The following is a 26,356-nucleotide window of genomic DNA, read 5'->3' as shown; positions in this document are numbered from 1 at the left end:
GAGGCAGAGAGGAGAGGACTGGACAGGTCCCCCAGGAAGAGGCTGAGGCAGAGCAGTAGTCTGGGGAGATTCCACCCCGTATCACTTTTCCCCTAGTGCTAAGGGATGCTGTAGCCAGAGTGGGCTATATGGCATATGGTAAACATATGTGTTCAAATATATATCTAGGAGACAAGCTGTATTATACAGTGAATAGAGAAGAGGTCATTGAGGCTAACCAAATTTTTCCCAGTAACCTCCAATAAGATTTCTTTTCACTGTCACCATTTTTGAGAAAGGGCAAGCTAGGTGGCGCCATAGCGCATAAAGTGCAGGACCTGGAGTCAGGAAGAGTCATCTTCATGAGTTCAAATCCGGTCTCAGATGCTTGCTAGCTGTGTGACCCTGGACAAGTCATTTCACCCCGTTTGCCTCAGTTGCCTTATCTGTTAAATGAGCTGGAGAAGGACACGGTAAACCGCTTCACTATCTTTGCCAAGAAAACTCCAAGTGGGGTCACGCAGGGTCAGACATGACTGAAATGACTCCTCAAGGATAACAATTGACTTATGGCCAGTAATATTTCCCCCCTATTGCCATGTGTTTCTTCCACACATCTGTTCAAGAATAGTCACCGTGAATTCCACTAAATTCCTTTTATGTGGCCACACTGTGGTGTGGAAGTAACCTCATGCATCCCAAGACGACATACCCGCTGAGCAGAAGTTTGGAGGATTCTAATAAAAATAATGACTCATATACATAGAGTTCTTTGAGTTTTTCAAAGCACTTTACATACAGTGCTGGGGTATAGGGGAACTTGGTCTATGATCAGCCAATTCTAGCCCCCCACCCCCTCCAACTGATGCAATCACAGGAGATAAAGCATTAACAAAGGTGCTAAACAAAGTCCACAGATGTGTCCACATCCCATTATCGCTTTACCAAGTGTGAATCAGTCCTTCCTGATGGAATCAGGCAGGTAGCTTGTCATTGGCCGAATGGCCGTATTTCTGGTGGCCCATGACAAGTGTTCTTCAGATCAGGGGCTAATGTCAGGCAGCGGGATCCCTCTATCCTACTGGAGGGCAGGAGGGAGAAGAGAACTCCTCACCTTCTCCACCAGTGCCGTGCAATCTTGAAACTGAGTCGCTGGCCCGATAGGAGACATTGTATCCATATACGTTGTATCCATACGGGAGCACAGAAAGAGAGTAAGTCAGTAGAGGCACCTCTAGGCAGGTGACCCCTGGCAGCAGAAAAGAGAGGCAGCTCCAGATTCACAATGAAAGAAGCCTCGGCTGTTGAGAATAGAGCTGGAGAGAGAAGGGGACCAACAGAGGTGGGCTGAACAAACCGTGCACACAGACAAGACCCAGAGGGGAGAAGCAAGAGGCCATTACAAGAAGAGAAAGTATACTGAGGCCCTGTGGTATCGGGGGATAAGCTCCCTCGGGCCACATGTGCTCCAGTCATGTGTGATTCGCTACCAGTATATTCCAAGTTTGCATCTGCTCTTCCTAAGGATGCTGTGTGTATTTGTGCAAGAATGCACTCTGGGTCTGTGTCTTTTATTTACTCCTTGGAGTACACACTCTTAATGAATGCCTTGGCTTTGAGCCTCTTCTTACCTTTCCAGTTTTCTGACACTTTCCCTGTCTCCCAGTGCACTCCCAGTCCCCACTTCCTCTTTGATCCAGTGAAGCTGACCTCCTGGCTGTTCCTCACACAAGATCCTTCATCACCTGACCCCAGGCATTTGCTCTGGCTGGCCCCGCTGCCTGGACTGTTCTCCTTCCTCATCTCTTCCTCCGTCCTTCCCCAGCTAAAAGTCTACCCTGTGTAAAAAGCCTTTCCCCATCTCCCTTAATGTCAGTGCCTTCCCTCTGAGATTTTCTTCAATTTATCCTGTCTCTGTCTTGTTTGTACAGTTATTTGCACGCTGTCTCCCCTATCAGACTGTGAGTTCCTTGAGGGCGGGGATCGAGTCTATTTTGTCTTTCTTCATACCCCCAATGGTTAGCACAATGCCTGGCACACAGTAGGTACTTAACAAATGCTTTGTGACATGATGACTAATAGTGTCTACCGGTTGACACTTGCTGTTTAGATGTCCGACTGTCTGTGACCCCGTTTGGGGTTTTCTTGGCGGAGATACTGGAGGGGTTTGCCATTTTCTTCTCCAGCTCATTTGACAGATGAGGAAATGAGGCAAATGGGGTTAAGTGACTTTCCCAGGGTCACATGACCAGATGTGGTGCTTCAGGGTAAGCATACTGATGGGGGCTAGTAAGCTATAGATTTTGCAGTACAGATCTACAAAGTCCCTTTTACCTTGGGACTAGCTTTCCCCTGACTCCCCAACCTGCTAATTTGAGTGTGAGTTGGGGCAGGGAGACCCAGTGTGGGGGCTAAGCATAGATTATCCTTCATGAATATCACAGCAATATCTTCCTGTAGTTAACACAGGTTCCAAGTATCCTTATTCTAGATACAAGATTCACTAAATAACTTACTCAGGTACAGAGACAGGATCTGAATGCAGTACTTCTTAAGCCCAGGATTCTGTCCATTAGATTAAGCTGGCCCACAAGACCAATGCCAAACCTCTGCCTAAAAGTCAGCCAGCCTAAGCATGGAGAGATTTGGGGGGGGAGGGTCACCATGACCAAAAAATAAACACAAAATCAACAAAACACAAAATCAGTCCTCCCCAAATCCTTTAATGGATAATGGATAAGGGGAAGAGGCTGCTAAAAGTTAGATATTTCTTAAGATAATCTAAAGTCACCAATGTAACTACTTCTTTTGATATGTGACCTTTGTCTAACAAGGAATCAGCTGACAGACCGCTGATCTTAAAGCAATGTGGGAGAGTGGAAAGGGAAGGAACATTGGGGTCCAAATCCCACTTCTGACATTTACTAGCGATGAGACCGTAACCACATTGCCTTTCCTCTCTGTGCCTCAAATTTTTCCTCCATAAAATGGGTATAACACTACCTCTATCACAGGCATGTAGAAGGAAAACACTTTGTAGAACTTGAAGTCTAGAGAAATGTAGGTTATTATTGTTGTTGTTGTTATTATTTAGACAGAAGGATGGCTCTCAAGTTCTCCTCAGAAATATGAATATAGAAGCTGGAAGAGTTGGTTTCATCATGTGTTCAAAGGCAACAAGAAATATAATTTCATGGGGGGCAGCTAAGTGGCACAGTGGATAGAGCACCAGCCCTGGAGTCAGGAGGACTTGAGTTCAAATTTGGCTTCAGACACTTGACACTTACTAGCTGTTTGACCCTGGGCAAGTCACTTAACTCCACTGTTTAGCAAAAAACAAAAAAACAAACAAACAAAAAAGAAGTATAATTTTATGGGACCAGAGTCCATTTAGACTTCTGATATCCATAACGATTGTTAAAAAAAAAAAGTAGCATTGTGAATGTACCTGCAGCACATGTACCTTCAGCTTCAGGGGAGGAAGGAGATATCTTGATCAAGATTCTGGCAAGGTCCTCCAAGCTAAGCCGACCTTCCAGGGTTGGGGCGGGAATTAAATGAGATAAGAGTTTGTGGAGAACCTTGAAGCCCTAAGGTGCTATAGAAATGCAAGGTAAGTAAGTTCGCATCTCCCTTCACTCTGGTGGGCTTCAGTGCCAGGGTGGGTGCAGGGAGAATACAAGCTAGGGCAGAAAGCAACCTGCCAAACCAGTGAAAGATCACCTGAAACCCTGGAGTCTACAAGAAACTGTTTGTTCACCTGCGTAGCCTGACTGTCTTCTTTAAAAAAGGTGCTGGAGACCCCAACCAGGACTGAGTGATAGAAAGGATGAAATCGATCTTATCACCATTGACAGGAAATGGCGGGCTCCCCATTCAGAATCGTCCATCTTGGCCCAAGCCAGGCCTTGCTACTTACAACAAAAGGTCAAAATAAGCGCTAAGACAGAAGAAAGGATGAAGATGAAAAGACACTGTGTAATGTTAACAGTGCCCAGACAAGCTGCTTAAACAAGTCAGACTCCAAAAAACGGGAACCAAACAAACCTTCAAGCACAGACTCTAACACCTTTTCTTAGAGAAGGTTAGTGGATGTGAAACCATGACCACAATGAGGAAGTCCAGAAGCGCCTTAGTGAGCAGATACAACTGAGAGACTCGGCATCATTTACAAAAGCTTGTGGAGGTAGAGCACAGCTTATAGACTTGGTATTGGAAGACAGCAGCGCTGTGAGCAATGTCCCCTCACCAAGGAGGGAGTTAAGGAGGGTACAACAAACTTGCCATGAGTCTCAGCTGAACTGAAACATCTTCAAAATGTTGCTGATGAAGCCAGGAGGGCTACGAACCATACACAGTGAAGCAGAGCTACTGGAGAGCTGTGTCCTAGCCACACCATTGACTGAGAGGCAGAGAGAATGTGAGATACATTGGTACTCATTTTTTTGAAGCATTTCCCTCTACAGCAAAATGCAGCCTTGAAGGCTCCCTTTCAACAAGTGGTCTCCCACATGTTAAAATGGTAGATGGTTTTGTGATTGAGGCAACCATGGAGATAATTTTGTCCCATGGTTTGCTGATGTAAACACCACGCAGCACATCAGCAGGGAGACACGTGCTCAGCATGGTCACACAAGAGTCCAAACCAAAGGAGGGGGGCCCCTATTAGAAGCAAAGTTCCTGATTACAAATAACATTTTACTAACTGTGTGGAGCCTCCGAACAGCTCAGAGCTTTATTAGTGAAATCCTCAGAAACAGGAAGGAGCTTAGCTTTACTATCCACACTGGAAAAGTCAAGTGGATGAAAAATGCAAATTGCCCAGACTCTAATGTGATGTCAGGCAGAACAGGCAGCTTGTTGAGTGAATCCATCAATAACTATGATTGGGACAAACAGCAGAGGGACAGACAACTAGCCGAGCCCAGAGCCGAGAGGGAGGGGGAGATGGGGTTAAATGAATGAATAAGCATTGTATTCTCATCACCATCATTAATGATTATTATTACAATGTTTTCAGTGAGTCTCAACTAGCTATTGCTCTTAGTTCCATCTCTGGAAGGCCAGTCTATTCCTGGTGACACTCTCTGGTTCATTTACAAAAGGGAAATGGGGAAGTGCAAAATAGCTGGAAGGAGGCTACCAGAGACAGCCACGCAGCCCTGCATAGGAAGCAATGAAAACACATTCTCACGGACTGTGGAAGTGTGCTGGTTATATAAAGGCAACGAGAGACAATAAGGGGGCAAGAGCATTTTTACTTGAACCCCAAATATTTAAAACCAAAAGGATAGCCTCCACAAAGAATTGGAAATTGAGAGGATGCCCATCAGCTGGGGAATGGCTGAGCAAGTTGGGGTATATGAATGTGATGGAATACTATTGTGCTATAAGAAATGATGAACAGGCTGACTTCAGAAAAACCTGGAAAGACTTGTATGAACTGATGCTGAGTGAAGTGAGCAGAACCAAGAGAACGATGTACACAGGAACAGCCATGTTGTGTGATGACTAATAGTGATAAACTTAACCCTTCCCAGCAATACAAGGACCTAAGACATCTCCAGAGGCCTCATGATGGAAAATGCTATCCACATCCAAAGAAAAAAACCATGGAAGTTGAATTGCTATTTTTTTTCTCTTCTGTTGAGTTTTTTTTCCCTCTTTCTGATGGTTCCTCCTATTGGTTTTAATTTTTACTTACAACATCACTAAAGTGAAAATATATTTAATGGGAATATAAATGTATAGACTATATCAGATTGTGCACCATCTTGGGGAGGGTGCTGGGGAGGAAGGGGGAGAAAAATTTTAAACTCAAAAGCATATGGAATAAATTAAGTTTTTTAAAAAAAGGTTAGCCTCCAATGCATTATTCCATAAAGCCCCTATTTATAGAAATCACAGAAGATAAAAAGACTAATTGTTATTCAAGACTAAAATCATCTCAGAGGGAAGGCACCAGCATTAAGGGGGATCAGGAAAGACCCTTGACTTTGGCACAAATGGAACAACACATATCACGAGAGAGAGACAACCCTTAAATCCCAGCATTTCAGGGACCCGGTCCAACTCAGACGGAACAAGAAAGTCCGCTCCAGTACTCCCAGGGTCCGGCTGCCCCTGACAATCTCTAGTGAAGAGGCAGAAGGATGAGAACTGCCCTTCATATCAGGTTTCAAATTCTCTCCATCCCATGGCAAACCGGCCCCCTTTGGGGTAGCTTTAGTCTTGTCTGAGACAAGAAAACTATTGAACAAGTTTGGCACAGTAGGCAGTGAATGAATTTAAAGGACCAAAAGGATAAACAAATAGGTGAATAGCCAGCGAACTTCTTTATAACTCTGCTCAAGGGAAGCTCTCCCACCAGATCCCTTCAAAACCAGCCCACATTTTTCACAGGACTTCTAAAGGGAGGAATCCGAAAGGGAGGGTCACATCTGGAATCCTGCCCAGTATTTACAACTAACAGTCTTTTGACTAGCTCTCCTCCATTCATGCGGCTTTCTATCTCAACGGTTTCCCAGGACCTAAGAGCACGTCTTACTGTCTTTTGTAAGAAGCTTGAATAGCCCATATGAAAACCTCTTTTCTTCCTTGTTTTAGTTGGAGCAAATCATTTGAACTAGTCCAACCATTCTGGAAAAACAATTTGAAAATAGTTGGGAAAAGTCACTAACCTGTTCATACCCTCCAACCCTGGACTCCTACAACTGGGCATATGCCCCCAACAAGGTCAAAAGCAGAAAAGAAAGTCCTGTAGATACCAAAATATTCATAGTCACACTCTTGTGGGAGCAAAGAACTGGAAATCAAAGAGGTGCCCATTCCTTGGGACATGGCTGTGGTAGATGAACGTGAAGGAAGATCACGATGCTGTAAGGATCAACAAACACAAGGAATTAAGAGAAACGTGGGAAGACTTGCAGAAACTGATGCAGATGAACCAAGGGATGATATCTACAACTAGAATACTGAAAAATGGAGGGAGGCTAAGATGCTGCTGGATTCAGATGCACTTCAGTGGTTAATTGTTCTCAGAAAAAGGTGAAAGAAACATCCCTCCCTGGTCTAAGAGAAAGGTGGGAGTCTGCATGTATGAAAAGCCATGGTCACTTTGTCAGTTGGGTTTTGCTCAAATTTTTCTGTTACAAGTCAGGATTTTTTAAAAACTGCATTTAGATAAAATGATTTTGTGAGGTACAATACCCCACAGAAGGAAGCCAGTACACATGCTTCTTCTAATGATGAATCAGTGAAACATCTTCCTTCCTTTTCTTTCTCTATGAGCAACTGAAATCTATGCCTAAAAATACTACTTAGTCCTGATTTAGAACCGACTGTCACAGGGACTGGCAGAGTGTGACACCGGCATCACCTCATTAATCCCACACCACACCCCAGGGAGATGGGAGCGTTCGGAGAAATCCCAAGAGAATCTATCTGAATGTCAGGCTGGTGTACTCACTACTTGTCCGAAACCTCTAAGCTATGACAGGGTAGAAATGCAGATGATGTAAGATCATAACAGCAGCTGGGATTTTTATGGCCCTCTAAGGTTTGCAAGACTGTTAAGGTATGTTATCTTACCCAAGCCTTGCAACACCCCTGTGAGATCAGAACTACAAGTATTATTAACCCCGCTGTACAGAAGAGAAAACGGAGGCTCAGAGGGGCTAATTAAGTAAGTAACTTCGCCATGGTTACACAGCCAGTAAATGTCAGAAGCAGGATTTGAAACCAGATCTACTGGTCTCTGAATCCAGTGCTTTCTACACTATGTCAGTATGGCCTATAGGGAAGATACTGATGGCATATCTAACACACAGGATGAACAGTAATTCTTCCACATCTAGAAAGTTATGCAAAATGCACATGTACTAGATTTTTTTTGAATGCTGATATTTCAGAGTTCCTGAATGAGTAACTAGTTCCTTATGCCTTCAGTTCCTCATTCTCCACACCCTATTTAACCCTCTCTGTATATACTTACTATAGGCTAGTTGCTTTTCCCATTTTGGCCATCTTGAGTTCCACCTTCACTTCTTCATGCAGTAATCAATCCAAGAACAAGTATTTATCAAGCACCTACTCTGTGACAGGCACTTAGCTAAGCCTTGGGGATAAAAAGCAAGCAAACACAGTCTCTGCCCTTAAAGCACTTGCATTCTAATGGAGCTAACTAATCTGGACCTCTTATGTTAAAGCAGTGGCTCCACTGAACTTGATGGTGAAAAGTTTCTTGTAAACATCTTTGCAGATCTTTTCCAATTTTATTCTCTTTGTTGTCTTCCTTCTAATGTCATCCCTTAATGCCCTTGGGTTAGCCTCTCAGCTGAGTCTTTCCTAGCTCTGTCCTCTGGGACCAAGCAGAATAATTCTAATCTTTCTCCCAGGTGGCAGGTCTTTAAGAGGGTGAAGGCAGCTCAGCTGGCATCTGAAATCTGAATCTTCTCCAATTAGTTCAACTGATCTTCACAAGGCACGAGTTCCGAATTGTGACTTTTGTTCTAACAAGTTAGTGGTGAGGCTGTGCACAGAGAGCTAATTTAGGAATGAATCTCACATCAGTCACTTGTGATCCTCTAAAATAAGACCAACTCCATTCTTTGCTGCCTGCTACCCTCACAACACCTGGTTCTTTTCTTGAAGAAAGTATGTATGATGTAATGGCATGAGCCTTCTGTATAATCTACATGGCTTCAATTTCTGTCACTTCTTATTATATTTTTGATATATTTATATCTATTTCATATTAAATAAAATTAATTATATATTTGTAATTAATTTATAACAATTATATTAAAATTAAACACATTTAAAATATGGTTAATAACACCTACTATATTTTAATATGTTACGTATCTGAATTCTATTTTTCACCATCCTTCCCTGTGCTCACCTTTTCAGTGTAGTCACTGATTTCATTTAACCTGGAAATTCTTACTCAGTTCTTGAATTAATTTTTCTACCTTATAATCTGCAGAGTCAGCATACTGTTCAGTTATTTCACTCGTGTCCCACTCCACAAGCCCATTTGGAGTTTCTTGGCAAAGATACTGGAGTGGTTTGCCATTTCCTTCTCCAGCTCATTTTACAGATGAAGAAACTGAGGTAAACAAAGCAAAATGACTGCCAGGCCCCACGCTCTATGCACTATGGCGCCACCTAGCTGCAGAGTCGGCTACAATAATGTTCATGGTGAAACCACACAGGGAGGGCTCTTTGGGAATCCACCCTATCATTTCCCACCTGGCTGCTTTCCTGGACTTCATAATCATTTCAGCAGATGAAATTCACTCTGGACCTCTCGCCTCCTTAGACCAGCTCCCTCCCTGGGGGGCAGGGACCAGCTTGTGTCTTTCTCTGTGTCCCCAACACTTAGCACAGCTCCTGGCACACAGTAGGTGCTTAATAGGTTTTGACTCTCAACTTTGGTGGTCATCTTTGCAAATGCTTATCACACATCATCCAATATCAGATGAATGGAAGAATGAATGGAAAACCACTATTAAATGCTCACTAAGTGCCAAGGAGCGTGCTAATACAAAAGTGGGAGTCCGAATACAAGCTGTGAAGGGACTTCCATTTAGAGGGGGAGGCCACACAAAGAGGGAAGCTGCCAGAACAGGGGACACAGTCAGTGGCCTGATGTGGGCAGTCCACGCGGCCCAGTTCTGGACCAGATAAGGAGAAAGGGGTGGAGTCTGCTGGAGGAAGATGCAGGCATTGTAGGCAGCCCAGTTTGGGAAGTCCCTGGAGGAATTTGGCGGCCTGGTTCAGGCAAAACAAAGCAAAACTTCACCTATCAGAGCCTGTGTTCAAGCAGGGAAAGGACAAGAGGAGAGGGGAGACGGCCGGCTTGTCCTTAACATTCTTTTCTAAGGCACCAAAATAAAAGAAAGATAATCTGGGGATCATATTTAAAGGACCCTGACAACTAGAGAGTGCCTAAAGGAGGGCAACCAGGTCGAGGAACTGAGGATGCTTAGCCCAGAAAAAACAGAGACTCAGGCCTTGTCATAAGGAGAAAGGATGAGCCCTGCGTCAGAACTATGAGCAAAGAGGTAAAATTGGGCTTGATGCCAGGAAAACCCATCAGTGCCACCCTCAAGGCTCATGTGCCCCTCTGGTAGGTGGGGGGCTCCCCCACTCACTGGGGCCTTCAAGGAGAGGCCGGAGGAACCTTGGTTGGGAAAGTCATCGTTGTCGGCCTCTTTGAGATGCTGTGCTTACAACAGTGTGCCCTGGGGCAGCCAAGCACACCATCACATTTCAGGCCTATAACCACCCTGTCTGGAAGCAACCCAGAGTTTTATTATCCCTGTTATACACAGAGAAGGAAACAGAGGACCCAAAAGGTCAAATGTTTGCCGGGGGACAAACAAGTGGTCGGTGCTGAAGGCAGGATTTGAACCCAGCTCGTTCTGACACCACGTCCTTCTAGTAGGCTATGAGAGACAGAGAGATTTTGGGGTTCCACAGGCTGCTGATTCAGGACATGAAACTAGGCAGTGACAGATGATGTCGATCTGAACAGAAAAGGGGGCCGGTCAAGCTGAGTCAGCTCTGGAGACCCCCAGCAGGGTCCCTTGGGGAAATACACACCCAGACAAATGGCAGCAGGACATTCTGTGATAGTCATCGAATCATGAGAAGCTACTCTGAAAACCTCGCTCACTCGGTCGGCTGGGAATCGGCCTTTCGAGCTGTCTAGAGAGCCAAGGTCTCTGCTGGTGACTTCAGCCCAGTGTTCTGGGATGGGTCAGGCCTGGGGGCGGGCAAAGGAGGGAGTCCTATTTCATGGTGCTATCCCATTTCAGAGCTGAATCAGAGGTCTTGGGAAGACACGAATGACCTGATTTTTCTTTCTTGTTTTCTGCCTCTGCGGCATTCTCAGATCGGCATGTGCCCATTCTCACGTGACCTTGGAGATAAGAAGTCTGGGTCTGTCCACCGATGACCTTGAACGACCTCAGTCAAACTTCACACTGCAAAACCCCTGGTAGGGGTTGGGGAGGGGAGAGGAAAGGGGCGGCTGAACAGGCTGCAACACATGGGGATGCTAAAGCCGGCTCGGACCAGCTTGTGAGAGCCAGTTGTTAAATTTTCAGTGAGAGCTTTCATACCTCAGAAATTGACAATTGCTACAAATCAGGGCCTGGCTTAATGTTTTGTCGATTGTTTAAACTTAATAAAGTGGAAGAGAAAATGTTAAACACACAAACTTAAAAGTGCTATACATATATTCCCACCCAAAAAAGAACTGGTTGTTAAATATTTTTCCAGCACACCAGTCACTGGACGAAGGCCTAAAAACCAAAAAGAATAGCATCAGTGAGGAGCCCAGACAAATCAACTTACTCTGTCCCGCTTTCCACCATCTGGGTGAGGAGAGAGATGCCATCCAGATTGATGAACTCCTGGGCAAATGTGATGTCTCGGGAGTAGCTGGCTAAATCTTTCAGGGCCTCCAACTTGGCGTCCATGCTTGAAGACTGGATCCTCTCGTGAAGCTGCTGGGCATTTTGAGCCTCCCCAGGAACAAAAAAGGCACACAAAAGAAATCCTCAAAAAGGGAGAGGCAGAGATGCCACACAGGGGGTGGGAGGGGACTCCTGACTTCAGTCCACACACTCCCCCCCTCCCCCCGGGGTTCCAGTAATGGGAATAGATGGTGTCTTTTGGCAGGGACCAGAGGAAAAGGGAGGGGGGAGGGGCAACTAGGAGCCCAGCCCCCCAAGCCCCCAACTTACCTGGGGTGGGCTAGGTCCCAAAAGAACAATAATTTCCCTGACACTACAGAGCCCCAATGTGCAGGCTTAATGAGCTTCGCAGCTGCCCCAAGGTTTCCAGCATGCCCACCCTTCTCCACACAGGCCATCCATCCAGGAGGAAGCTTCTGTGGCCTCCTCACTAACAGTTTTCTCTCCCAGAGAGCCTTCTGATGAAATACTCGTGTCTCTGGGCCTTTCCTTCACAAGCTCCTCAGAGAACAGGTCCAGCAGAGCTGGAATCTTGCCCTTAAAATGTTTCCACTCAGGTCCTGGGTCCACCACAGGAAGGTGGAGGGGGATTTGCATCTGTAACAGCAGCCCCATTCCTGCTGGTACTTAATTCACTTTCATTTTCCATAAACCCTCTGCCTCCACTCTACCACTGCCCCAACCTGAGGGCATTCAGTATCATGGAGTAGGGGGGTAGGAGAAAAAGAAAAAACCCTGAGAGTCAGGCTGGGGAAAAAAGGAAAGGGAAGTGTATTTTTCCTGTAAACTTACCTAACACAAAGTCTCAGAGGGGTAACTGTCTGGCTTTGGAGTCAGAGGCTCTACCTACTCCCTGTATGATAAGTCCCTACACCTTTCTGGGCCTCACTTTCCTCATCTGTAAAAGGAAGGGCTTAGCCTTGCCTTCCAGCTCAGAGTCCATGAGCCAATGGACAGCTGCTGAAGTTATTATCCAGCTCCAAACCCCAGCAGCTAACAATAGCCAACACTCTTTAGCAGACACTGCTTTTCTCATTGTGACGCATATAAGGTTTCAAAGGATGCCAAGGCCTTCAAAGAAGACCTGCGCTTGTAATTCAGGGTAGGCTTGCCATATTAAGTGGTGAGTGATCACCCTGGTCAGACGTGGCTGGGAAGGACCTGAGCCCTCCCTGACTGATAGAAAAAGAAGATGTGCTAAGGTGGGGCTGAGGCGTGAGATCAGCATACCAGGTCCAGGAAGAGTCCTGGGAGCAGCAGGCCTGAGCCTGATTCAAATCCCAGGCCTGCTCTTCACCAACTGTAAGACTAGAGGCAAATCAGTGAGCAGATTTCGGGTGCCTCGGGGGATTAGAGCTGGGTGAATCCTTCAAGCACATCTGTTCAGTTCGACTGCCTCATTTTAAAGAGGGGAAAGCTGAGGCCCAGAAAGGTTAAGGCAATACAAAGAGAAAATGCCAACACTAGGTTTGAACCCAGGGCTTAGGCAAACACGCACACACACACACACACACACACACACACACACACACGAGCCCCTTAGGCAACAACCTAACAAAATAAGACAAGCTGAGCCCACTTGCATGAGTGGAAGCAGTTTCCACAACAAGGAAATCAGTTTTGGAAGAAAACAGAATGACCACAGACCTGGAGTTCCAAGGGACTTTAGGGGCCCTCAAGGTCACACCCTCCCCTTATTTTATAGGTGAAACTGAAGCACAGAGGGGATAGCCACCTTATCCAGGGTCACACAGCCAGGAAATCTCTGAGGTGGGATTTGAACCCGGGTTTTTGTGACTCCAAGCCCAGGGCCCTATCCACTGTACTGGGCTGCCTCTCAAAGTACATGGACACAAGTACCACTAACTAGAGAAGCAATCTCTAGGTCAAGTAAAGGCCAACAGTCATTTTGAGGGGATGGAGTCAGGCTATGGTGCCATACAGGCGGTGGCAGTTCCTAGAGGGATGGGCCATTCTGGAACATCCTCCTCTGGAGGGGTCTCCAAATGCCCCCCCCCCCCGCTATTTCCCACCTCCTCTCTACCACAGAGGATGATGTCACCCCCGTGGCAGAGTTACTGACCAAGGCCGAAAGGACACAGGCTCCAGACCTAGGAGGGCAACCCGAGGCCCTGCCTCCCGTGGCCCATGTGGCCAGAATCTAGACTCCCATCAGGGCCAGGAACTTTGTAGGCCTTGGGAATGACTGGAGTTAACCACTATACTTCCATCTGTAAAATGGGGTTTTTATATGTGTGTGTGTGTGTGTGTGTGTGTGTGTGTACACACACACACACACACACACACACATAAAACCACTGAACTCAGAACAGGAGAGGAAGAGAAGGAAAACGGAGAATTACACACACACACACACACACATACATAAAACCACTGAACTCAGAACAGGAGAGGAAGAGAAGGAAAACGGAGAATTCATTTCGAATTTCCACCACCAACTTCCTCTGCTCTTGTAGGGCAATGAGTTCTCTGTCTGAGGTGGAAGAGGAGGGTGAAGCTAGCCCACAGAGAACTTTGGAAGGAGAGACATCTTATGAAGTCTGGCTCAACGTGACCTCCAAAGTTTCCCACTGGCAGCCTGACCATCATGGCCCCTTCTGAAGGTGGGGGGGAGGGGGGGAGAGACGAACAGTGAGAGACGAGCCAGGAACAAGACACCAAGCTTCAGATCAACTCACTGGGGATGTCGCCAACCGCAGAATGGCTCCATTCTTTATTTCATTGCGATTCTGGGAAAAAAAGACAAAAGAAAAAGAAGGCATTGGTCACGTGTCACCTGGAGCACCTGGCTCAGTAAGCACGTGGTCTGGTCTGTCTGGTTACTCTAGGTAACTTCCAATTCTGGCTTCAATGAATGTTTTTCGACCAACCTCCATCAAACAACCGAATAACCAGCATTTCTGGGCCAGGCGCTGTGCTAAAGCCTGGAGATACAAAGACTGAATGAAGAAATTCCTGCCCTCCGGGAGATGACATTCTACTGGTAAGTAATAGCGAGTATTTTTACAGCAATTAATTCAATCAACATTATTTAGTGCCTACCGTGTGCCAGGCACAGTGCTAAGGGCCCTGTTTGTTTGGCAAGACTGTGCAATCCAGGCAGGCAGGGACTGTCTTCTGTCCTTGTAACCATGGCGCTCAGCACAGTTCCTGGCACCCAGTAGGAGCATAATAAATGCTTATTGACTGACTGACTAGAATTGCGATGCTCTGCTCCTGGAGTCACTGTGCTAATATGTCTGGATTATCGTGACTGAATCTCAGACTCTTCATTAGGAGGGCCCTCGGGCGTCAACCAGAGCATTCCTGCACCCACAGGAGCCCTTCTAAAGTCACCCAGGAAATGGTCCTCCCTTGGGCAAGAGGCGGCCCATGACCCCTCTGGACAGCTTTCCCTTTCCTCCAGGGCCAAGGAGAGCAAGCCTGGCCTTTCCCCCATGTGACAGCCCATGACAAAGTCGTCCCTTCCCCAGGCTCCCTGCGACCAACAACTCATAGCTGCAGGGTGCGTCCCCTAGAGAGCCAGGAAACCCTCTGAGCTGGCAAACACGTGAGCTCTGCCAAGAAGAGAGAACCACGTCCACGGATGACCAGAGTTTAATTTGTAAATGCATTAGCAAGATGTGCCAGAGGACAACGGTCAAGTCCAAGTGACAGCTCCATCAGACTGAGACAGAGGGGAGCCGCTGAATGAGAGGGACCACGCAAAATGACTGAAGCTCTCTCAGGTCATCCAGGACATGTGGAGGAGGGGGCACATGGGACAACTACCGGCCAGGACTGTCATCCTCCAGAGACCATCGAGGGGTCATCGGCGGCTCCTAACAGGTCTCCTTCCACCTGTCTATAAAATCCTGGGGAGAAGGCTCTTCAGGGGAGCAAGGGGACATTGGGAGAAACGAACAGGACCGGCCCCTCTGTCCACATCGCCCTGACAGACGGAGACACACGCTTGCCGCTTGCTAATTTACAAAAGGCAGAAATTGACTCTGGGAGAGAATCCAGCCTGAGATCCCACAGCGTCCTGCGTGGGATGAGACCATGAGGCTCTTTAGCAGAGGCTTCGAGACAGCTTTGTTCTACAATACTCTGAGTTTTAGGATAGAGGGGAGCAAAAATCAGAGACTCACACACGCTTGACAGTGATGTTTGCCCTTGTCTGTGCATTATCCAGAACTGAAATGGAAGAGGGAATCCTTATGGATGGAGATGACGTCCGGAGAGCCATCCACATGGAAGACGGCAGCATCAAATCCCAGGAAGCCATGGGACTCCCAAATGAGAAGAGAGGGGCCTCACAAGTCACTCACGGCAAACAAAGAGGATGAAAAAGGCCACCAGTGAGGAAGTGGTTTATTGAGCTGGGCTGTCTGTGGATAAAGTAGATAGGCACAGGACGGGGACAGTGAGGTGGGCAGAGAGTTCACAAGGGAGACCAAGGCAGAAAGGTCACAGTGCCATCACTGAATGACATGCAGCTGCTCTCTGACAAAAAGCTTTATTAAAAATAGCACAAATATCCTGACAGATTGGTCTGACTTAGCAACTATGCCCCTTAAATTCATTCAATGCATAAAATACCACAGAGAAAGAACATGTTTTCTGTAAATAAAATGACAGGTTTTCCGTCACTATTTAGAAGGGAATAAGGTGGCCGGGTGGTGAGAGCCCTGGACTGGGAGTCAGCTGTACCTCAGACACTTACTCCTTCTGTGACCTAAATTGTTTGGCCTCGGTTTCCTCTCCTATAAAATAGGGGCGATCACACCTAATCTGCAGGCCTATTGCAAGCATCAAATGAGATAAGATTTGTTGAGCCCTTTGCGGATCTGCCAGTCCATACGGGCTGCTACTGGTATTTCCCAAAGTCCCCCTGACTGAGCCTCCCCTGGAGGAGCCCACAGAATGGGGGCAGGGAACAGAGAAAGGGTCAAAGGCATACACACAAGATAAGGAGCTAGAAGACCCCTAGAAATCGTCGTGCCCACGCGCTCCTCCCTATCAGGACCTCCTGCCCATTCATCCTCATTCACTGGGGCTGGGGTGCACGCCAGGCCTCTGGCCCTGTCTCCTGCCCAGCTCCAGGCCTGGATCTTCGTCCTCCTCTGAGCATCACGCGTTCTGAAGTTGGCAGACCCCAGGGCGTGGACCCCTCCCTTCTTGTGGGGCACTTCCAGAGAAGCTGTGCTCATGAACACCAGGATGAGTTTCAGCAGGGCCCGAGGGCAGTGAGGGGGATGGAAGGCCCAGAGAAGTGGGGGTTTTGACTCCTGTATCAGACTGCATTTCTCCCTACCACGGGTCCATCTTCTTCCTTCACTGCCCCTTGCTCTAACCAGTGGAGACGTCTGGGATTCTGCTAGCCATCCTCCCCCGCTTCACGGTATCTGCAGGAGTGATGAGCTCACCGGCTGGACCTTCATCCAACTCACTGGCAAAGAATAATGAGCAGAGCTGGGCCAAGGACTCACAAATACCCGTGGCCCTCCACGTTAAGAAGGAATCTGCTAGAATCCTAGAAAGCAATGCTGGCATTTTACAGATGGGTAAACTGAGGGAGGTCTCCTTGGCTAAGCTCACACAACATCACAGGCCCAGAGCTGGGAGGGATTCTCAGGAGTACACCTCTTCCACTGGCAGAAAAGAATGGTGAGGCTCAGACTTGTCCCACGTCACATTTGATTTGAACTCATGTCTTCCTGACTCCTGCTCCCACCTTTCATTCAATCCACTATTGGACTGTTCATAGATTAGTGCAGAACAGCCCTTAGACACTGCTAAGTCCAATGAGTGAGATGAGTGAGCTGCGGCCCCGAATTCCTTGAGGTCACAGCAGTAGCAAGAGTCAGAAAGGAGATTCGAACTCAGGTCCTCTGATTCTCATGCCCAAAGGATGGCTGGGACCCCAGGATACCATTTATGGCCCATTCTGATGCTGCCTCCGAGGATGACTGAGCAGCGCCCGCCAGCCTGGGCTGGCTGCCCAGCCCATGACGTTGCATGGTTGAGGTTGGGCATAATTAGGCATCTGCGGCATCGGCGTGCTGGCTGCAGTGCCGACGCTGCCCAGGTCTCAGGGGCTCTGTAGGGGTGCCTCTGCTGCCCAGGAGCCCCGGGGCCAAGGAGGAGTCCCAAGCATCGCTCTTTAGATGAATTAAATCAGCTTCACGCTGCCATTCTCTCTGGCTAAGGCAAGCCAAGAACATGATTGCAAAATGTCCTGGGACAAAGTGACCATGAGATGTTTGGCTCCCTCCCCTGTCCTGAGCCTGCCTCCGCGGACTCTGACCTCACCTCCCAGCTGGGAAGGAAGGCCCTCGGACTCTGGCCACTCCACCGCTCCAGCCCGCCCCCCAGGAAGCTTGACCCCTTGCACAATCCAACAGACTGGGGCCTAAGGGTGGAGGGGCCCAGACCCTCCAGGATCCAGCGCCCCAACCAGTTGTAGTGTCCTAGTGCCAGATGCAGAAGGAAATTTGAAGGTCAAAGATCCAACCCCCTCACTTTACAAGTGAGGAAACTGAGGCACTTCAATTTTAAGTGACTTGCTCAGGCTCACTCACCTGGTTAATCTCTGAGGCAAGATTTGAACCCAGGTCTCTGGCTCTCTACTGCCCCATGTAGCCACGTCCTCACAAAAGTACATCAACACAAGCGAAGCTCTTGAGATGATTTTCAAAAGCTCTGTGTGTCCCCCTCCCCCGCCCCTGCCCTGGCCAACCAGGGCATGCCCCCTCCCAGCCCAGGACAGTTGACATCACCAATGAGGAAAGGGTTCCCCTGGTCCTAAACCACCTCGTTCAAGAGCCCATCCACACTGGGCAGGATGATTTTTTCAGGAAACAGACACAGCCCCAAGCAGGGACCCCAGGTTGGGGGATTCCGTTAAAGAAGCAGGACCCAGGCGGCCCTGGCCCTGCTTCAGTGAACACTGAGAGTCTGCCCCCCTCCCCACCACGATCCCTGCAGGCATCGGAGAAAACAGAGAGGGGGGTGTCCAGAAGAAGCACATTTCTTCTCCAGACTCCCCCTCCAAAACCCGCAACTCTTCCCATGGCAGACAACCCAGTGAGAAAGAGTCACCTCTGCATCCCGGACACACTCCTCTGCCTCTGTGGAGATGCTGGACTGAGCGTCAGGAAGACCTGGGCTGGGGACCTTAGAGGTCATCACGTCCAGCGCTTTCATTTTACAGTCAGGGAAACTGAGGACGTCCACACTGGCAAAGTGACTGGCCCAAGGTCACACAGGCGGCAGGGTTCAAACCCAGGTCTTCTGACCTCAGCATTCTTGCTCCTAAACCACTCTGCTTCTTACTATACCCTCCCCCACCCCAACCCCCACCCCACCAAGCCTCAGTGTCCCTATCTGTAAAATGGAGATGAAAGACCTCCCTCCCAAAGCTGTTGTCAGGCTCAAATGAAACAAAGCACATAACATAATTAGGAAGGTCAGTTATTCATTCTCATCACTTTCCCAGTCCCAGCAACCCAGGCCAACCCAGGAAACCTCATCCACCACCCACGATGAAGCAAGCCTAATGCTAGTCCTTTAAAATGGGTGGGGTGTGGTAGTGGAGAAAATAGATACCATATATAATGAAAGCACATTCCTTCCATCAATGAGCATTTATTAAGCACCTAATGTATGCATCACACTATACTGGAAATACTGTCAAGCCATGGGAAACAAAGGTAAAAGGTGATGAGAGAACCCATGAAAACCCCTGCTGCCTCTTCCCCCCCCCCCCCGCCCGCCTGCCACAGCCTCCCTCCCCGCCTCCCGCCTGCCGTATTTGCCTTCAGAGGAGGCCGCATCTCACTACCACTCAAAGGAGGCCCTCTCCAGAGGATGTCTCTGCGGGGTTTGGATTTTTTACAGGAGATGGATCTCAGCAGCTCAATGTCTGCATAGATCACATGAATGTATTTTGCAGAAAGGTTCCTAAGGCCTTTCCTTTCTTCACTGGCAGCTGTCTCACACACCAGCTCGGTCCCCTCATCAAAGCAGACAATTGCTTTGTTTCAGACATCCACAGTACAGCTCTTCCTGTTCAACCGCTCAGGAGGCAAGGGCCCAGCTTCTGTCCTGGGCCTGGCTCCAGAAGAGGTGATGTGGCAGAGGCCTGTGCAGCGCAGGCCAGGCCTTCCCAGGCTCTTGTTGCAAATGAAAGTGTTTATTTGACTAAGCTAGGGCCAGATTCTGCTTTGTTATGCTCATCCACTATTTCATCATCTCCAAGATTTATTTCAGATGGAAAACCTTCGCCTCTCCTTTGCATGACTGTCTGCATTCTCTTCAAGGTTTCAGACTGAATGAAATCCCAGGGGGCGATACGAAGCGCACTTGTAGCTAAGCTACAGTGGAATGTCCGTGGGAAGAGAAAGAGGGGCCACAGTTTGGGGCACAAGGCCATGTCCTCTGTGACATGCCCTGCCAGGGCATAGCAGGTTCCCAAAAGTACACAGCACAAGCAAGGAGATTTTCTCAGTTAGTGCCTGGGGAATGGGCACTTTCTGCTAGATGGCAGAATTAAAAAGGAACAAGAAACTCAGGAGAATAGGCCTACCTTGGGGAAAAGGGCACAGGATTGCAGACTACATTCAGTATCTGTGTGCCATGCATTTGGCAGCTGTCGCCAACCCCATCAGTCACAGACTCCCCTACCCTTACCAAAAGCCACGTTTTCATTGCTTTCCCTCTTTGTTTCTTCCTCCCTGTTCTTTCATTCACCTAATGGAATCTTGCCTCAAAGTCTACCCTCGTTTTGTTTCCTAGAAGCAAGAGAACAAACTGGGAGCTTTCGACCCTGCCGGCGCTCAGCGGAAAGCCCACAAACACCGACAATCGAGGGTGCGCGTGACCTTGAAAATTTTCCCTTATACGGACGTACCTGAAGTAATGTGGGGAGAGAAAAGAGGAGGGACTAGAATAAGCACATCTGGAAGCTGACGGTGACCGGAGAGAACGTCGAGGCCAAGCCCCAGGCAGAGCAAGAGGGGCAGTCTCACCTCCCAGAGGAGGCCATCCGGCCCACACACGCAACCTAGGGGCCTGACTAGAGCGGGCTGGCGACGGCCGGGGCCTTCGGGTTTCCTAAACTCCTCGTGAGCGAAAGGAGGGAACGGGCAGCACTAGTACTGAGGGGGAACCAAGCCCCCCAGACGGCCCCAAACGGGGAAATGTTCACACCACGCATCGCCCGCTTCCTGCTCTTCGCTAAGGTAGCATGACATAATGAACGGAGACTCATCTCAGAGCCAGGAAGGCCTGTGTTCAAGTCTCACCCCTGACACCTTGGACAAGCTGTTTAACTTCTCCGTGCCCTAGAAAACCTTCTGAAACTCCAAGTTACAGTTCAGCTGTTGATCAGGGTCCATGGAAGACGTTTCCACTCCGTGAGTTCCCTACACAGATGAAGCCAGAGGGCTGCATTTAAAAAAAATCTTACAGTAGGAACTCACACAGTAGGAATACAGCCCAGAAGGTCTTTTCTTTCGTCATTCAGCTCCCTGAGCCAAGAGTTTCCTATGAAAACATAAGCCAGCCTTCTCCCCTACCTCTCCTGAATTTAACTTACCAATCACTGATAGAGCTCCTCTTGTATCTTTGGTGACATAGAGGTGACACCTAATGTTGCCATAATGCCATGATTTAGTGGAGAAGCCAATAACCATTTATTAAGTGCCTACTATGTGCTGGGCTTTGGGGTAAGCACTGGAGAAAAGATGTACATTGGTAAAGTCACAGAAAAAAAAAATTCACCATATATATGGGTCTGAGTGTATGTGTGTATGAGTGTGTGTATGTGTATATATATGAGTGTGTGTAGGAATGAGTGTGTGTGTATGTGTGCATGTGTGCATAAATGTGTATGAGTGCGTGCATGTATGCGTGTGTGAATGTGTGCGTGTGTGTGTGTATGTGTGCATGAGTGTATGTATATGAGTGTGTGAGCGTAGGAGGGCACGTATGAGTTTGTGTGCATGTGTGTGCATGTGTTGAGTGTGCATGTGTACATGTGTGAGTGTGTGTGTGTGTGTGTGTGTGTGTGTGTGTGATAAACTCAGAGAATCCTAGCTCTGGAAAATAGCTTCCAGACCTCTAGTCAGTCCAGCGCCCCTATTTTAGGGCTGGGAAAATGGAGGCCCAGAGCAAGGAAATGCCCGGCGCCCAGTTGAACAGCTCCTCAGGGCCGAGTGTGACCAGCAGTCAGAGGGAAGCTACAAAATGCTGAGGGTCTTCTGAGTGAGGAGGGACCAGGCGGCTCAAAGAAGGTCTCGTAGATCAGGGGAGCCTCGGGCTAATCCTTGGAGCCAATGTCCACAGAGGAGAGAGGGTGCCTAAGTCGAGCACCTCAGGGGATGTCGAGGGAGCAAGTGAGAGTCTAGGCCAAGAGAGCAGCACCCATCACAGAGCCCTGGAGGGAGCTCGGCTATGTGGGGGGCAGGAAACAGGACGGAAGCCCCTTTAGGGCCGTGCACTGCTTCATCTCGTTTGTGTGTTCCCAGCATGACGCCTGGCACACAGTAGGTGCCTAATAAATGCTTACTGATTGACTGAACTGGGTCATTCAGCCAGAAGAAGCCACGAAGATGGGCTAGCCGAGCCCCCAATTTTCCCAGACTATAGAGAGCCGACGGAGAGAGACAATTTCTCGATCAGCCCAATGATTTCCAGAATTTCTGGAGCTCAGAGGTTTATGTAGGCAGGATCGCATTAAGCCCTCACAATAAACCTTTGGTAGAAAGCATAACTTTTTATGTCTGTTTTATAGACAGATAAACCAAGGCTCAAGGACACAGAATGATCTGCCCGGGGTCGCTTCCAGCATAAATCGTAGTGAATCAGCTGGTCCCTCTGGGGGCCACGCCATCGCTTAGGCCTTGGATGGAAGGGGACAGTGGAAGCAGGAATAGAACAATCTTGCCCTGAGGTCAGTGGCCTTCCACACAGGCCTTCATTTCATCATTCAGACAAGACAAAGGGCAGCTCGTTAGCCTCCTGTCACCCCAGGGCTCACCCAACCCCCCAGTCATCAAATGGTGGGCAACCCCACAGGCAAATCATTAAATCTGGGCTGGGAAGGGCAAGGGCGGGCCAGCGACGCCTAGAAAAGCTATGCATCTGGAGCCGAGCACCCCTTGTGTCACACCCCACCCTTGTTTAAGCGGTCACCCCAGGGGCCGTGGCAGCTGTCGTGAGGTGCCATCTTTATTGGAGCTGAGCCCATCATCTGGCCGCTTCCCTGGGCGAGGCTGGATGGGTCAGCCGTGGCCTGGGGGCAGTGTTCTCCTCTTTGGAGCCCAAGTTGTGCCTTCATTCATTCATTCATTCATTCAACTTGAGCACAGCACCATGCCAGGCACTGCGGGGGTCATGATCAAGCACCATGAGATGTGCTGCATTCGGTGCCCAGTGACAGATGTCACGTGTAACTGCTGTGGCCGTGGGCAAATCCCTTACACAGTGCGAGCCTCAAGTTTCTCACGATTGTAAAAACAGGAGGTTGGATCGACCAATAACAAGGACAGTGGCTTCCCGTGTGAGGGCCTGTAAGGGTGACAAAGGAGCTCCTCCACAGCCTCCCCCGCAGCATCAGGTCCGGTCAGTCATGCCCCACCCCCACCCCCAGCCCCATTTTACAGACGAGGAAACTGTCTCAGATTCGCCCAGCTGGGCTGAGAGATTAGCGACTTAACAGAGTAATAATGTAAATATCATATAAAAGATAGTGACCTTAAAATAGTTCTTTTTTAAATTTGTTAATTAAATCAATTTTACATTAATTTCTCTTTTAATTCTGTTGCTGTCAAGTTGAGTACTTGAGTTCAGTGTGATAATTAGGACAATGTAACCATAGATTTAGAGCTGGAGGAGACCTTGAGGCCATTTAGACTCAAATCCTTGTTTTACAGAGAAGAAGACCAAGGCTCAGAGAGGGCAGTGGCCAGCCCAGGGCTCTATGCTGAGCCGGGTCCTAACAGCAGCTCTCCTGCTCCATCCTGCGCTGGGCTGCTGGTCTCATTTTTTAAGCAGCAAACTTAAAATATCTTTAAGACTTGAAAAACGTTTTTTAAATTTCAGCAGGCCTACAGCGTCACAGGCTCTCTCAACTGAAAGGGGCCTCAGAGACCATCTAATCCTCTCTCTAGAAAATGAGAATGTTTCAAGTCTGAGAGCATGAAGCGGGAGGATGGTTCCCTAGCACATCCACAGGCCCACAGCACCTGGGATGGTCCTCAAATAAGCCACACCCTCGCCTCTCAGCCGCCACCACCTCTGCTCTTGCGCCTGGTTCCGTGTTCTGGGACCAAGCAGAAAAAGCCACTCCTCCTCCGCCTGACGGACATCCCTCAGCTTGCTCTGAAGTCTTCTCTCCTCCAGGCAGAGCACCCCTCACTTCCTTCAGCTAAGCGTCTGCTGTGGCATGCTCTCCCCACTCCTTCCCGGGATCTCCTCTGGATGCACTCACCCCAACCTGACAATACAATATTGTTCCTAAAATTTGGCACCAGATACAACACTAACACGTTGGCCTGAAAGGGCAGGGGATACCTAAATCTCCCCCGTTTTGGACACTGCGTTCTTAATGCAGCTAAGAGAAATGGGCAAATAAAGGCCTTACTTTCCCTTCTCATTAATGTAAGTGGCCAGGGATATTACTTCTCCTCTGTCCTATCCCATTAATCTTTATATATCCTATACCTATCATTACCTTTAATACTTTTTTTTATTATTTCTATAATTTAGTCTTTGTCTCAAGCATTATTAAGCAAGTAATTTTAATCTTCATCTAACATATTTATCATTATTTTCATTGTAGTATGATGGATAAAGACGTCGAAAATCAATGCCCCTATTCCATGATTAATTTTTGAAATATGCAGTGAATATTGAAAGTGACAATTTATTCATTACTTTTTCGGTTCAGTTCTTCCCATATATCTTTGAAATGCACATTTTTCAGCATTCTAGTCATGGATGTAATTTCTTTTTGGCTTCTTTCCTATTTGATTTTTCATATTCTATTAGTGGGATGTTGAAGTCGGCCACTAGAATTGTTTTTGTAACTGTGCTATTTAGTATTAATTTCCAATAAAATGTATTTTCCCTACTATTGAGAGTATGTGTACTTAATTCACTCATCGTCAAGAGTCTCTTTAAGAATGGTAGTGTCGGGGCAGCTACGTGGCGCAGTGGATAGATCACGGGCCCTGGAGGAGGACCTGAGTTCAAATATGACCTCAGACACTTGACATCAGCTGTGTGACCCTGGATAAGTCACTTAACCCCAAATGCCTCACCAAAAATAAATTTTTTTTAAAAAATTTAAAAAAAAGAATGATAGTGTTGGGAATTGTGGGAAGACAGCAGTGTGTGGGGACCTAAGGAAGCCCACATTACCTATAAACACCCCAATAAATCTCTAAAAATGCACCAGGGAGAACAATGATAAAGAAAGCCAAGGAAAGTTACATGTGCCTCCATCCAGTTCAGAAATGCATGGAAGGAGAACCAGAATTCTTATGCTCTGGGAAACCAGACAAGGGAGAAAGCAAGGCATCCACCAGCACCTGAACCCTTCACAGGACACAAAGCCAGACCAGCACCTGTTTTGGGACCCAGTGAGCCCATGCATGAGCCCAGGCAGGAGACAAGCCTACAGGAGCACAGAGCCACACCAGCGTAGAGAGTGCCAGGGCAGCCCACCCATGCCTCAACAAGGGATGGGGTCCAGCCTGAGCTGCAACAACCAGGCAGCTTGTGCCCAACCCAGGAGGAGCCATAAAGGACCGTCATGATACCTGGGAAGCCAGGAACTTGGGGTCTGGCAAGAAGCCTGCTACCAGCAAAACAAACACCCTCCAACAGGGGCCTGTGAAACATCACAGAGAGGCTGGAGCCCATGTGGGCCTCCGGGAGAATGAACCAAAATCCAGGAATTCGTACAGAAGGCAGGAGCTGCTGCCTCATGGCCATGCAGGCCCTGCCCAAACTGTGCCACAGGACAGAAGGAGCTGAGCACCAGGCGTCCAGCCAGACATGAGTAAACAGAAGGAAATGCTGAACACATTGGAGAAATTCTGTGGACTGAGAGGGGCCCAAGAAGTAAACTCAGGAGGGAACATTAACCCCCTAAGGCCAAGAGGAGTCTCAGAGAAAAGACTGACCCAGCCACAAGGACCCTGACAGCACCCGGGGGAGATAAAGGAAGACTTGAAATGTCATGTTACATACATGACGTGACAGCTAGGGAAGGCAGTGCTGCACGATGAATTAATAGCCTGGAAGAAAAGGTGTCTAACCCAACAGCCAGATTTCTCGAATATCAGAATGGGCCAAATCAAAAGCTGTAATGCCACGATACAACAAGAAATACTAAAACTCAAAAGATTGGAGGGAAAAAAAAAAACAAAACAAACCAGAAGAAAAGGCCAAGTCTCTACCATCAGGAATGATTGTTTTTTCTCTCTTAATGCCCTACGATTTTAATGCCACTTTGCTTTGATTTCCCGGGGGCAGCCGAAGCCTCCCAAATATGACCTCATCTGGTCATTTTCAACGTGCACATATCTTTCTGTCTTTGGAGTATTTACTGTTAGCAACATATTATGGTTTTGGGGTTTGGGGTTTTTTTGGCTTCACATTTTTTTCTTTTTTTATAGAGAAATTCAAGCCATTTATAGTCAAGGTTATAATTTTTAGATTGGTTCTTCCTCCATTATTTCTCCTTCTGTATAATTTGTTTTATCAACAAGGAGTATTATCTATAGCATTTTACTAGCATTAACCCAAAGGTCATATTTGTGCATGCATTCTACACACACACACACACACACACACACACACACACACACACACACACA

General features: G+C 47.9%; 1 protein-coding gene across 1 annotated transcript in view; it reads right to left on the bottom strand.

Annotated features, from left to right (window-relative positions):
• Positions 1-26,356, bottom strand: part of ELMO1 (engulfment and cell motility 1) — a 333,348-nt gene that overhangs the window by 276,154 nt on the left and 30,838 nt on the right. The window contains exons 5-6 of the mRNA XM_027835911.1: positions 14,165-14,215; positions 11,344-11,513 (exon numbers count right to left, since the gene is read on the bottom strand). Of these exons, the coding sequence (XP_027691712.1) occupies positions 11,344-11,513; positions 14,165-14,215 (221 nt within the window). The remainder of the gene's footprint in view (positions 1-11,343; positions 11,514-14,164; positions 14,216-26,356) is intronic.

Source organism: Vombatus ursinus, unplaced genomic scaffold, assembly GCF_900497805.2.
Source record: "Vombatus ursinus unplaced genomic scaffold, bare-nosed wombat genome assembly UNPS02014817.1, whole genome shotgun sequence".
Classification (NCBI taxonomy): domain Eukaryota; kingdom Metazoa; phylum Chordata; class Mammalia; order Diprotodontia; family Vombatidae; genus Vombatus; species Vombatus ursinus.
This window is presented reverse-complemented; position numbering and strand designations above follow the sequence as displayed.